The sequence below is a fragment of the Portunus trituberculatus genome, chromosome 38 (assembly GCF_017591435.1).
Source record: "Portunus trituberculatus isolate SZX2019 chromosome 38, ASM1759143v1, whole genome shotgun sequence".
In the NCBI taxonomy this organism is placed as follows: Eukaryota; Metazoa; Arthropoda; class Malacostraca; order Decapoda; family Portunidae; genus Portunus; species Portunus trituberculatus.
The window spans coordinates 22,677,486-22,691,503 of NC_059292.1; the positions used below are offsets into that span (position 1 = coordinate 22,677,486).

At 45.5% G+C, this 14,018-nt stretch overlaps 1 protein-coding gene across 1 annotated transcript in view; it reads right to left on the reverse strand.

Moving 5' to 3' along the window:
- Nucleotides 1-12,544, reverse strand: part of LOC123514542 (4-aminobutyrate aminotransferase, mitochondrial-like) — a 46,083-nt gene extending 33,539 nt beyond the window's left edge. Inside the window, exon 1 of the mRNA XM_045272466.1 lies at nucleotides 12,336-12,544. Within this exon, the coding sequence (XP_045128401.1) occupies nucleotides 12,336-12,405 (70 nt within the window). The 5' untranslated portion in view covers nucleotides 12,406-12,544. The remainder of the gene's footprint in view (nucleotides 1-12,335) is intronic.
- Between the last annotated feature and the right edge of the window lie 1,474 nt (nucleotides 12,545-14,018).

Consider the following 14,018-nt stretch of genomic DNA (forward strand, 5'->3'; position numbering starts at 1 on the left):
CCTCTTTTCCTCCATATTCATTTCTTTTATTATTTTCTCCCTCCTTCCTCTTACTATTCTTCTCATTATTTCTTCCTTCCTTTCCTCCTCTCTCATTTTTTTATTTTCTTCCTCTCCTCTTCCTCATTCCTTTCCACATTATTTTGATCTTTGCTTTTTCCTCTTCACACCTTTTCCTTATTTTTCCTTCCTTTCCTTCCTCTAACAATTTTTTTCTTTATTTCCTCCCTCCTTTTCTTTTCCTAACTATCTTCCTCTTTATTTGCTCATTTCTTTCCTCCTCTAAAATATTTGCCTCATTTTATTTTCTTCTACCTATTTTTCTTATTATCAGCTCTTTCCTTTCACTATTTCACTTATTTCTATTTTCTTCTTTATTTTGTTTCTTCGTTCTTCCTCTTCTTCTTCCTCCTCCCCTCCTCTTTCTCTTCCTCCTCCTCCTCCTCCTCCTCCTCCTCCTCCCCAAACACCTGCAAGGAAGTAACTCTGAATTCCAAAGCCACTCCATCTATATTTTGGCGTTCAAGCCTACTGCCATGTGTTCAGCAGTGGCCTACTCCTGTTTGAGCCGGTGTGCCATTACTGATGAGGGGCGTAACGAGTCTCTTCCTGCCTCATCTCTCTCTCTCTCTCTCTCTCTCTCTCTCTCTCTCTCTCTCTCTCTCTCTGTTAATCTCTCGTTTCTTTTTCCTTAAAGTTCTCTCTTTTCTTATCCAATTCTTTCTTTCTCATTCCTCTCTGTTATATTTTCGTTCATTGTTCTTTTTCTTTTTTTTTTTTTACCTTTTTCTGTTCTCTTTCACCCTTGCTTTCCTCTTTTCTTCTATTTTGGTTCGTGTTCTCCTCCTCCTCCTCCTCCTCCTCCTCCTCCTCCTCCTCCTCCTCCTCCTTGTCTTTCTTTATCCATCATCACTCGTGTCCTGTCTCTCTATCTCTCTCTCTCTCTAGTCATCTCCCACCCTCAGTCTCTCCCTTCTCTCCCTCGTCCTTCTCTGCCTTTCTCCCCTCACAGTGCATGTTATTTCTGTTAGCATTCGTATGAGTGGGCTGGTGGTGTCCTTGCACCCTACACACACACACACACACACACACACACACACACACACACACACACACACACACACACACACACACACATGACTTGTAAGCTGGATAAAAGTAGACATGCAGACAGGACGACTTGATAACGCACCCATCCACCAACACACATACACACACACACGCACACACACACACACACACACACACACACACACACACACACACACACACACACACACACACACACACACACACACACACACACACACACACACACACACACACACACACATGCGAGGGGATGGGTTGTGGCCTCGCTGTCTGGTGTGTGACGTGAACTGTAAGTGGTCTCTATCGTTCACTAAAATCTTAAACGCATTGATTTCTCACTGTTCTTAAAAGCCATAGAGATGACACTTTTTTTTCTTTTTTATGCCAGAAGGCTTTGAGCAAGAAAGACGAAAAAAAAATGAATAAATAAATAAGGCGGCCCACTGAGAGCATCAAGTCCCAAGAGAGTAAACGTCAAGATGATCATGCAACATTAAAGGATTAGTGTCTTGAAACGAAGAAAAAAAAAAAAATGAGTGAGGTTGCCATGATGCTTTTTCATAAACGACGCGAAATCCTTGTTAAACTCTCACGAGAATTGTAAAAAAAACATTTTTTTTAAATGTAAAAGAAAAGAAAAAGAAAAAAACGTCGCCTGAAAAACCCAGTCAGCTTCCACGTAAACATTAAAAAGCCGCAGAAGAAAGACTATAAACGTTTGAATATGCAAACCTCCATGAACTGTGAAGCCTGACTGTGTTGAGAGACTAGCAGAAGGTCGTAGGTGAATGGCAGCCTCGACCCCCTCTGCCCGTCCAGCACACACACACACACACACACACACACTCAAGGACATGGGGTACAGATGGGTATTCATTATGTGTTCGTCTATTAAGGCCTTTACACAACAAGGCTGTAGAGGGTACGGGAGCGACCATAGGAAGAAGAAATGAGATTGTAAAGGACAGGACTGAATTATGAAGACCCTCGCATTGTTTTCCTGGCACGTTCCTTCAGTCACAAACCATTTTTATCCTTTTTTTTTTTTTTTATAGATTTTTAGTGGTGGATGGACACTGAGAAATTTATCACCTTAATGTTTATTTATTTATTTATTTTTTTTTTCCTATATACGCCAGTCAAGATTTCGTGCCGTGATCTTAGTGTTGTGGTGAATTGTGTTATGTGACATCTTGGAATCTCTTAACAACTATTTCCAAAGGCCACAGAGATGATTACAACGATTGTCATGATGTATTTCTTTTATAAATGACGCAGACTTCTTGTTTAACTATCACGAAAATTATATGAAAAAAAAAAGCGTCCCTGAAAAAAGCTTAATAACTTCCATTTAAGTCTAACAAGTGAACAGCTATTGCGTGATCGTCTTCAAAGTTTTAATACAACAATCACAATACCTCAGTCTCTAGAGAGCTTGGGACATGAAAAAATAATTAAACAAAACGGGACTGTAGAAAGTAAAAACATACGTAGAAGAAATCACAATAGAGAAATGAGGGAAACTGACATCTACTGCCTCGGTGCTGGGAAATGTAAAATGACCAGTTTTTGTTCATGATTTTTAAGGTCACTGAAGGGGATGAAATGTCAGGACAGGGAGGGAGGGAGGGAGGGAGGAGACATGGTGAGGGATGAAGGGAGGACAAAGGCAAGGGGACGTGAATTCTAAAGTAGGAAGTCAGTCTCGGGGTTTGAAAAATGTAGAGGAATTCAGCGCCCAGGTGGTGGTGGTGATGGATTGACGGTTCAGGTGTGCTGGTGGTTCAGAATGCTTTTATATCTTAGCTGGAGGTGTTGTTCAGAATCTAGCAAGTTAGTGGTGTTAAGAAAGAGTTTACTTGTTGAGTTAATAGGCTTTTTTGAGTGGAAGAAATTATACATATATTTATCTTTAGTTCTCTCTCTCTCTCTCTCTCTCTCTCTCTCTCTCTCTCTCTCTCTCTCAAGGGGTGCCCTTATGACCTCGGTGTTGCTGTGCCGTGTCTCTGTATCCAAATATACTTGCAGTGTGAATATTACATGAAATAATTCAATGGACGGTTGTAATCATTGGAATATCTTTAAATTATGTCATTTGATATTCATGATAAGGAAAATACGGTAGAGATGTAATGATATTCGTGGTGGTGGTGGTGGTGGTGGTGGTGGTGGTGGTGGTGGTGGTGTGTGTGTGGTGGTGGTGGTGGTGGTGGTGTGGTGGTGGTGGTGGTGGTGGTGGTAGTGATATGGTGGTGTGTGTGGTGGTGGTGGTGGTGGTGGTGGTGGTGGTGGTGGTGGTGGTGGTGGTGGTGGTAGTTGTGGTATGGTGGTGTGTGTGGTGGAGGGAAGTATGGAAGGTCAGGAAACGGTGCAACGGGTAGTGAAGGTCAGTCTGCTATACCTTACGTCACTTGCAGAGAGAGAGAGAGAGAGAGAGAGAGAGAGAGAGAGAGAGAGAGAGAGAGAGAGAGAGAGAGAGAGAGAGAGAGGAGGAGGAGGAGGAGGAGGAGGAGGAGGAGGCTGGAGCTGTATCTACCCGGCAGGAAAAAGAGGAGACTTTAATGATTTCTGGAGGCACTGAAAGACATGTCGGAGAAAAGTAGGAGTAGGAGGAGGAGGAGGAGAAATATATAGGAAAGTCAAGTGTGGAGGAGGCAGAAGACACCTGCCGAAACGATAATTTGTCCCAGTGAGGCCTAATAGCACTGGTTTAGAGGGCGGTGTGGACTTATCCTTAAAGCCAGCTGTGACCTCACTGAACGATTCCATTGTCTCACAACACAAGGGGGCGGTCACAGCCTGCCCTCTAAAGACAACTCTCTTCCGTTACACAAAACTACATGCACAAGCTACTCGTACATTCTGCAGGCAAAATAAGACGAAGAAACAGAAAATATAACAAAAAAGTTGATGACTCCTACCATTATCCTGGGAGTCCTCTTTTGATTATGTTTCGCTTGATAAGGGAGTGGTACCTTAGTCTGTTTTTTTTTTTTTTTATTCACAATTTTTGTTGCCCTTGGTCGTTTTTTCCTCTTACATGAAATCAAAAAAGCAACAGACTTTTTGGTCCTCTCAAGGTTGCTTGATAACTACTTTTAAATAGTAACAGGGGAGACAGACAAGACAATACAGAAAGCTGAAAAGAGGAGGAGGAGGAGGAGGAGGAGGAGGAGGAGGAGGAAGTAAAGACAATACACAAAGATAATGATACAAAGAAGGAGAGAGAAAATAGTAGTAATATTATTATAAGGAGAGGAAACAAAGAAAAAAGAGGTAAATAAATAGAGGAGGAGAGAAGGTAGTATTATACAATAAAAAAAGGAGAGAAAAGGGACGAGGAGGAGGAAGAGGAGGAGAAGAAGAAGATGGAGGAGGAGGAGGAGGAGGTGGAGGAGGAAGAGGAGCAGGAGAAGGATGAAGAGTAAGAAGAAAAATAGAGTGAAGTAGAAAAAGTAAATTACTGTGACGATCTCAACCAAGAGAGGAGGAATACAAAGGAAGACAAACAGAAACAGACCCTTAGGTCCTTACTAAGCTGTTTGTGGAAACTATCTACTAACTACCAGTGGTAGAGACAGGACAGCAAAGCAGAAGGCTCCTCCCCACCCCTCCCTCCCTCCAGCCGAGGCTGGCAGGAAAAAAGGCGAAACCATGTGATATTAAAAAAATCATGGAATTTTAGTAAAGAGTGAAAAGGAAATGTGTAATCTACGTCTGACTACTTGTGTTTGTGGGAGAAAGTGTTACTGCTTGGTAAATGTCATGTTGTGTGTGCATTGTGTACGTGGATGCACAGTGTGTATGTCGAATGGGTGGTGCGGCAGCCTTGCCTGTCGCTTTCTAGGGAGGCAGCAGTCAATCAGGCTCCAGCTCCGTTCAATCCACTGAGATAGCATACTTTCCCTGTAGGGACGCCGTACGCTGATAACCCCTTGCAACATTGATCCCTGGTACTTAGTTCCCGATGATGATCAATGGTTGACAAGGCCCTCTCCAAACACAGCCCGTCACAGGTCGAGAGTAGTAGTAGTGACCGTTCACTCTGGGCTATCTGTGCGTGTATGCAGTGTAGTGTAGTATGTATGTAAACACAGTGTGGAGTCAAAAAGGTGGTGCGGCAGCCTTGCCTGGCGCTTTCAAGAGAGGCAGCAGTCAATCAGGCCCCAGCTCCGTACAACCACTGTAAAAGTGCACTTCCCTTTAAAGGGCGCCGCACACTGTATGGTTACCCCTGCAGCGGTGACCCTGGTACCTTAAATCCCGATGATGGTCACCTACTGTCAGGGCTCTTGACTATCCACAGCCCTTCACAGATCGAGAGTAAAAGTAGTGACCGTTCACTCCGGGCTATCTGTGTCATGTATGGAGGGTGAGAGTAATTCAAACTAACGGGCAATTTAAACCACGATCAGAGGCCCGGGAGATAAAAGAAAAAGCGCAAGTTATTCGGAAATGAATAGCGACAACCGGGGATTAGATTCAAAGTATTTATCGAGGCGAACTTTGAACGTTTCGATAGTACCTGAGTTGACAACATTTGATGGCAGACCATTCCATATATTAACTATGCGATTAAAGAAAAAGTGTTTGGCTTCATTTGTTACAAAGCGCTTACCAACAATTTTAAAACCATTGCTTCTGGTGACATTTGACTGGTCGACTGATACGTATTTTTGAATATTCATATTTGCAAACCCATTAAAAATTTTGAAAAGCATGATAAGGTCGCCTCTTACTCTCCGTTTCTCAAGAGAAAATAAATTTAATTCCTTTAGGCGTTCCTCGTAGGATTTGTTCCGCAGCCTTGGGATCATTTTTGTTAATCTGCGTTGTATTTTTTCTAATTTTTCGATATCTTTTTTGTAATACGGTGACCAAAACTGAACACTGTATTCGAGATGTGGACGGACGAGTGAGTTATATAATGTTAATATTATTTTCTCAGACTTGAAAGTGAAAGATCGTCCAATGAAACCAACTAATTTATTCGCAGTTTTGACGACTTCAGTACAGTGTTTGCTTGGCTTGAGGTCTGCTGAAACAATGACACCAAGATCTTTTTCTTTGTCCACACTCGTCATTGGGGTATTATTCATCTTGTATGTCGCCTTATTTCCTATGTGTAACACGTGGCATTTATCTATATTGAGGAGGAGGAGGAGGAGGAGGAGGAGGAGGAGGAGGAGGAGGAGGAAAACTAGTTTATACCAGCTAAAACTTGCTTGTTTACGAAGACTTGCAGTATTACCATCTTTCACAACCTTTCATCTCCCATAATTTCTCAATTTTATCTCTCCTCCTCCTCCTCATCCCCTGCTCCTCCTCCTCCTCCTCCTCCTCCATCAGTTCTCCTTTTTCTTTCAGTCTACATTACTACCTCCTCTCTTCATCCATTTATCCCCTTTCTCTATTAATTTTTCTTATCTTACTTCTATTTTCTCCCTTCTTCTTTACATTTTTATCTTTGTTAATCTTTATCTCTGTCTTCCACTTCTCTTCCTCCTCCTCCTCCTCCTCCTCCTCCTCCTCCTCTTCATCATCATCGTCATCATCATCCTCTAAAAGCTAATAAAAATATCCCTGTTTGAAGTGAGAGAGAGAGAGAGAGAGAGAGAGAGAGAGAGAGAGAGAGAGAGAGAGAGAGAGAGAGGAATGGGAAATAGGGAGAAGACACTGTGGATAAAATGAGTGAGAATTAATGCAGTGAATGTCAAGGTCGAGAGAGAGAGAGAGAGAGAGAGAGAGAGAGAGAGATTGCATAAAGGAAACAATGGAATGAAACGAACGTGAAAAAGAATTAAATACAAGGAGGAGGAGGAGGAGGAGGAGGAGGAGGAGGAGGAGGAGGAGGAGGAGGAGGAGGAGGAGGAGGAGGAGGAGGACGAAGAGGAGGAGGAAAAGGAGAAGACGAACATAAGGAAGAGAGGAAAGGGATCAATAAAAACCAGAGGAGTGAAGAAAGAAGAGAAGGTACAAAAGAAGAACTAGGAGGAGGAAGAGGAATAAGAAGAGGAGGAGGAGTAGGAGGAGGAGGAGAAGAAAACGGAATAAAAATCATTAAGAGAGAAAATTGAGCATGAATAGGTGAAAGAGAGCAAGAATTGAGGAAGAGGAAGAGGAGGTTGGAAAATATAGAATAAAGGAAAAGAGGAGGAGGGGAAGGAGAAAAGAATAAAATCAGAAGAAAGAAGGATCTAGGAACAGGAGGTCTTGCCAAGTCTGCGGTTCATCCACCCAACTGGACTGTTTCTGATGAGGGTTGGCGGGCAAAACACGATAGTAACAGGTTAGCGGTTTTTGGGCAGATTATCTTCAAATTTTGGAAACACTTGATACATTAACACAGGGTTATGAACACAAGGGTTATCATGGCCAATGGGTTTTGTTCCCATAGTATGGCGGTGTCCAGACGTGTGGCAGAATGCTTGACATTATCTTGGCGACTCGATAAATACTGCCGGATAGCTGACTCTCCTAGAACGTGCTCTTCACTTAACGTATTAGTTCCTTACCCAGTCCGAACTCTGAATGCTTTGCTCCCCTCCGGTACCATGCCTGCCACCCTGCCAGTATTACTATTCAATAGATTCAATAGAAAGTAATGTGGAGTATGTGGCAATAGTATTTCTCCACCGTCGTTACTGCCCACCCCTCCTGTCCTCTCTGCTCACCATGTCGCATTACCGGATCACACACACACACACACACACACACACACACACATTGTTATGTATTGTAAAGTATGCAAAAAAGTACATTGCATGATGAATATGTTTTTCCTTTATGTTATACCTCTGTCAGTTATCTAGGATATCAAACAATCGTGATGGTTCAAGTTTTGGACTGTTTCTCCCTTGTTTCTGAGACAAAAAGTAGCGGTTTTTGGGCTGGTTTTGGGACTGTCTGCGGGAACACAGAAAGCGACCTGGCAACTCTGTCACGAGGAGAAGAAGGACTGGAAATGATTATGTGAATACAGGGATTGGGCTGGAACAATGATTCGTTCAACTGCAACTTTTGACACACACACACACACACACACACACACACACACACTCTCTCTCTCTCTCTATCTATCTCGTGTGTGTGTGTGTGTGTGTGTGTGTGTGTGTGTGCGCGCGTCTATTCCTCACTACGCACCACATAAGAGAGAGAGAGAGAGAGAGAGAGAGAGAGAGAGAGAGAGAGCCCAGTAATTCACTCTACGGCTTCCTACTTAGATAATAACAAGGCAGTACGCTCTCTCTCTCTCTCTCTCTCTCTCTGTTTGTGTGTGCGTGTGTGTGTTGCGCAGTGAGAGATGGAGCCACAACACGTCACCCAAGAGAGAGAGAGAGAGAGAGAGAGTAGTATTGATCACTTCCCGCCCAGGTAGAGTGGTGATGCAACTGGAAAGGGGTACGGTAGGGTAGGGGATGGTAGGGTAGGGGAGGGAGGGCAGGGTAGAGCAGGGCAGGGCAGAGCAGGGCAGGGGTAGGGAGTTAGATAGAGGTGCAGTTATGTATGTTTGGGGTGGCTGAGGGAAGGGGGAGGAGGGAGAGATGGCAGGGGGAAGGGGCAGAGGTGGGATGGTGGCAGGGAAGGATTGGGGTCATGGATGGTAGGGGAAGGAAGAGGAGGAAGAAGAAGAGGAAAAAGAAGTCTATATAATCATGTTACGTATGTGTATTCTCTCTCTCTCTCTCTCTCTCTCTCTCTCTCTCTATAGTACGCCTCTATTCCCTTCCTTTCCTTTTGCTTCCTTACCCTTTCTCGCCCCCCTCATCCTCGCCCCTTTAAATCCTCATTGTCATTGTACCCTGTAGACCTCTCCCCACCACCACCACCACCACCACCACCACCATCACTGCCTACCACACGTTATTCCATCAATTGAAGTCGTTGTCAGTTATTATGGTGTTTCCTGCCTTCTTCCTCTACCTACTGTGTGTTACTGCTACTACTACTACTACTACTACTACTACTACTACTACTACTGTTAATCTACAATCCATCGCCTCTTCCTTCTGTGTCTCTACTTTTTATTACTATTACCACCACCACTGCCACCATCACCAATCCCACCACTATACTACTAACACCAACACCACCACCCATTCCTCCTCCTCCTCCTCCTCCCCTCCTCCTACTACTACTGCTGCTACTACTACTACTACTACTACTACTACTACTACTACTACTACTACTACTACAAACCATCTCGTGTTTCTCCTGCATCTCTTCTATACTTTCTACCACCACCATCACCACCACCACTAACACCACCACCTCCATTATTCCTTGCCTCACTGTCCTTCAGCGGTAATCTTATCTGCTTATGGTGTCTAGTCTACTGTAGTTTGCACTCTCCTCCACTGCCTGGCCACCCTCGCTTCAGACACTCTCGCCTTGGCCACCCTAATTCTGGCCACTCTCGCCTGGCCACTCTGTCCTTGGGTGCAATGTTGAAGGTTTGACACGGTTACTTGCGGTTACTCAAGCCTTGTGGAGCTGAGTCTTGCTTGGCTCTCAGAAATCCGTCTCAGTGAGGGTATATGAAGGCTGTGGTGAGAAAATGAAGGGTGTCATAGGAGGAGCCAGGAGGAGTGAAGGTAATGTGGAGTAGTGAGGGTAGGGTAGGAGTGTTAGGATGGATATATGGTGGTTGTTGCTGTTTTTCATGTTGAGAGAGAGAGAGAGAGAGAGAGAGAGAGAGAGAATGACGGATGTTTTCGTGTTAAATTGTCCTGTGTGTAATTCACCTCCTCGGTCGTCTGCTGGTCACCCAGCCAGTCTTCCCCATTACGGAGCGAGCTCAGAGCTCATAGACCGATCTTCGGGTAGGGCTGAGACCACAACACACTCCACACACCGGGAAAGCGAGGCCACAACCCCTCGAGTTACATCCCGTACCTATATACTGCTAGGTGAACAGGGGTTACACATTAAGAGGCTTGCCCATTTGCCTCGCCGCACCGGGACTCGAACCCGGCCCTCTCGATTGTGAGTCGAGCGTGCTAACCGCTACACTACGCGGTGTGTGTGTGTGTGTGTGTGTGTGTGTGTGTGTGTGTGTGTGTGCGTATACGATATTCTTTTGTCGAATGTCACACGTTTAACGCATAAGAGACCAAAAATAGATATGTGAAACACACACACACACTCTCTCTCTCTCCATGATCAGTCTGTTAAAAATCGACTGTAATGTATAAAAGAGACCAAAAGAAATTTCTCTCTCTCTCTCTCTCTCTCTCTCTCTCTCTCTATCTATCTATCTATCTATCTATCTATCTACCTATCAATAAATTTCTCTCTCTCTCTCTCTCTCTCTCTCTCTCTCTCTCTCTCTCTCTCTCTCTCTCTCTCTCTCTCTCTCTCTCTATCTATCTATCTGTGATATGCAAAACTGAGGAGTTAGGAAGGCTGGTTCTAGAGGGGGTCATCTGCTCACCACCATCATCACCACCACCACCACCACCACCACTACCACCACGGTATATCTCACCATCAAACGCACTCTCAATATCACACAGATCATTTATATACCATACGATAATGAGTGTTGGCGCGGTGATAGCGGCAATGTTTGTTAATGTCTGCCACATCGCATTTATTATACGAGCAAGACCTGAGATGCTCAACTAGATAGGTGGTACAAACTAGATAGGTGGTATAAGAGAGTTTTGCTTCATGTGTCATTGGTAGTAATTGTTTATTGTCAGTGTAGTCGGTTTTTCTTCTTTTCTTCTGTTTTTAGACAATTTTTTTTAAGAGGTTCAGTAGGTGTGGATGGTTTGAGTGTAAGGTATGAGGTACTGCTCGTGTGTGTGTGTGCGTGTGTGTGTGTGTGAATCGGGCTTGTCTCTGTTAGCTCTCTTTCCTTGGTTACATAAAGATGTATAAATAGATAAACAGATAGATAAATACATAGTTGAAAGATATAAAGATGGAATTGGTTTAATGAGACATCATGTTCCTTCTTATCGTTCTAACACACTCATGACAACCTCGATAAACATTCACTCCTCGCCGCCACCTAACATACGGAGAGCCACCAGTACTGTCCTTACCACTCCTCCAGTGATTCATAGAGTACACTGGTTTTGTACCCTTACGCCCTATCGTTACTCAGCGCCATCATAGGGTGTCTTCCTGACGCATCGTGAGGTACGCAGGGCAATGCTGAGGTAGTCAGTCAATGGTTAGCTGACGTAAGGCTTGAGATCACGGAGGCGAGCCACTGCAGCACGATCGACCTTCATGGGGTGAAAAAAACAACAACAAAAAAAACAGCCTTAAGTACTCCTGCTGCAGTTAACACTTGTTCGACATCACTTTTATTTTTATTGTGAGTTAAATAGTGCAGTTATATTCCAAAGTTTCAGGAAAACACTACAGTGTTATTTTCCATTCGATTATGAATTTTTGCACTATACTTGGTCTGCCAGCTTTGTGATGGAGTACTGGTGAGGGTTATCGTACAGTACCCATCCCCAAATGTGCAGCAGCCAATGAGAGGGCACTGATCCGTGGGTGTGCCGCGGGCCGGTGTCTTGCCGACCCCCTACCTGCTACAGAGCACTGGGCGACCCGGCCGTCCCTATGGTATCACCGTCACCCACCCGTGCACTCTTTGGAGTGGGGGTGCACTCTTTCGGGTGGTGAAGGAGGCAGGGTGCACTTCCCACGCCACTGAATAGGGAAGCTGCAGGCCGTGACACCACCGCGTTGCAGAGGTGTGTGCAGTGAGGTGGTGTTGCTGGGCGTGGGTGTGTAGGGATGGGTCACTGCCAAGGTCTGCTTAAAGTGCCTGGGGCGGCGTGGCGCGAGAGGGTTACAGGTGGCCGCGTCCGCCACGCTGCCCGTGTGCCGCCCCCAGGACTATAGCCTTGTGTGTCTGTGTGTATGTGAGTGTTGTAGGCAGCACCAACATATTACCGCGGCGCAGTGCATCTGCTTCACGAAGGCCACGCGACTTCCTGCCTCCACCACCTACTAGAGGCGCCAGGCGTCCGCTGGCACATGCTTTGCTGTCACTTCAATATCATAAATGCCACGAAACACTTCCCTTCACTTAAAGCCATCAAACAATATATATATATATATATATATATATATATATATATATATATATATATATATATATATATATACAAGGAATAGGGGACTCCTGTGACAGTTTTGTAGAGATGTCAGTGGGTGACGTCGTGGAGCGAGGCCAAGGTTCCTGAGGAACACTGCGGGTGAAGTGGTTGTCTTACCTGTCACCGCGGCGGCCCTGGAGACGTGGCTCCTAGCGAGGTGTAGTATGTTACGGGAGAGGACTCGCATCTTGGTGGTGTGAGAGGAGCGCGGGGCGTTTGGTCCTCGCCGCGGCACTGCTCAAGTACGTCTGACCGGGGACGCGCGCGCCTTCTGTTTTGTTGAGGCAAGCAGGAGCTGCCAGTTGAGATTAAATTGATATTTTTTTCTCTCTGCTTATTGGAGTCCGTGCAACATATCTTAAGGATGGTGTCGATCCAGCTGCCACTGACAGCGTTGCTGCGCTCCTCTTTCCCTGTGCATCGTGATTAGGAGAAATGTAAATGAGAAGAGCGAGAACCTGGCAGCGCCTGCGTGAGGGGTTCGCCTGTGGTGCCATTGTGTGGCACCGCGGTGGTGATGGTTCAGGTCCATGGTACCTCGCTCAGCGCCACCCTCCCCTCCCTGCCACCGCCACACTCCAGCATGCAGCAGTATCCCTCTGTCAGGTACGGCCAGCGGGTACGACAACGTCTGCCACATGGGCACTCCGCCCACTGGCTGCCTCCCTCCCAGGCAGTACCATCACATACGCCCTTCCACTGCACAGGTGTTCCCGCCACGTAGAATTTGAAATTGCTGAATTTCTTAAAATTATCGTTACGGTGGACCCTGGGCCGCGCGGCCACGCCCAGGCGGGGCGCTGCCCCCTCACACATTTTTTTTCCGTGAATTCACGTAGATGATTCAGTATGAAATATTTGTCCCTTTGCTTAAAGGCACGAGCAGCGCCTTGCGGCTGCTGCCTCCTGGTGTTGGGTTCACCGCTGCCAACCACGCAGCCAGTATTGAGGCGCAAATTGTCTCTTATGAGCAGTGGAGCGTCACTGGTGCTCACGCTTGACACATCTCAGCATGGAAGTATTTCATCGCCTAATGGATGACGTGTGTGTGTGTGTAATTCACTGTTTGATCTGCTGCAGTCTCTGACGAGACAGCCAGACGTTACCCTACGGAACGAGCTCAGAGCTCATTGTTTCCGATCTTCGGATAGGCCTGAGACCAGGCACACACCACACACCGGGACAACAAGGTCACAACTCCTCGATTTACATCCCGTACCTACTCCCTGCTAGGTGAACAGGGGCTACACGTGAAAGGAGACACACCCAAATATCTCCACCCGGCCAGGGAATCGAACCCCGGTCATCTGGCTTGTGAAGCCAGCGCTCTAACCACTGAGCTACCGGGCCGTGTGTGTGTGTGTGTGTGTGTGTGTAACACTACATGGATCTACTTGCATACAAACAATTGTCAGAGTGTCAGGAGGGCGAAAGCAGCTTGGAAATGTTCATAAGAAAAGGAAAGAAGGGGAAATAAGAGAGAGAGAGAGAGAGAGAGAGAGAGAGAGAGAGAGAGAGAGAGAGAGAGAGAGAGAGACGGAAAAAATATAGAGAAAAAAATAATTCAAGGATAAGAGGCATGGAAAGAGAAGAAAAATAGAAGAGAAAGGAGAAATTTAGAGGAAAGAGACATGCATGCAGGCCGGGAGTAAAACGTAAATAAAAAGGACAAGAAAGAATTTACGCTAGTCAAGAGGAAGGCAGGGAGAGACTAAAGTAGATAATACAGGCAGGTGTTGAGGCACTAAAGAGAGGGAGTAGAATCAGAATGGAAAATGAAATAGGAAGCAAGGAATAGCA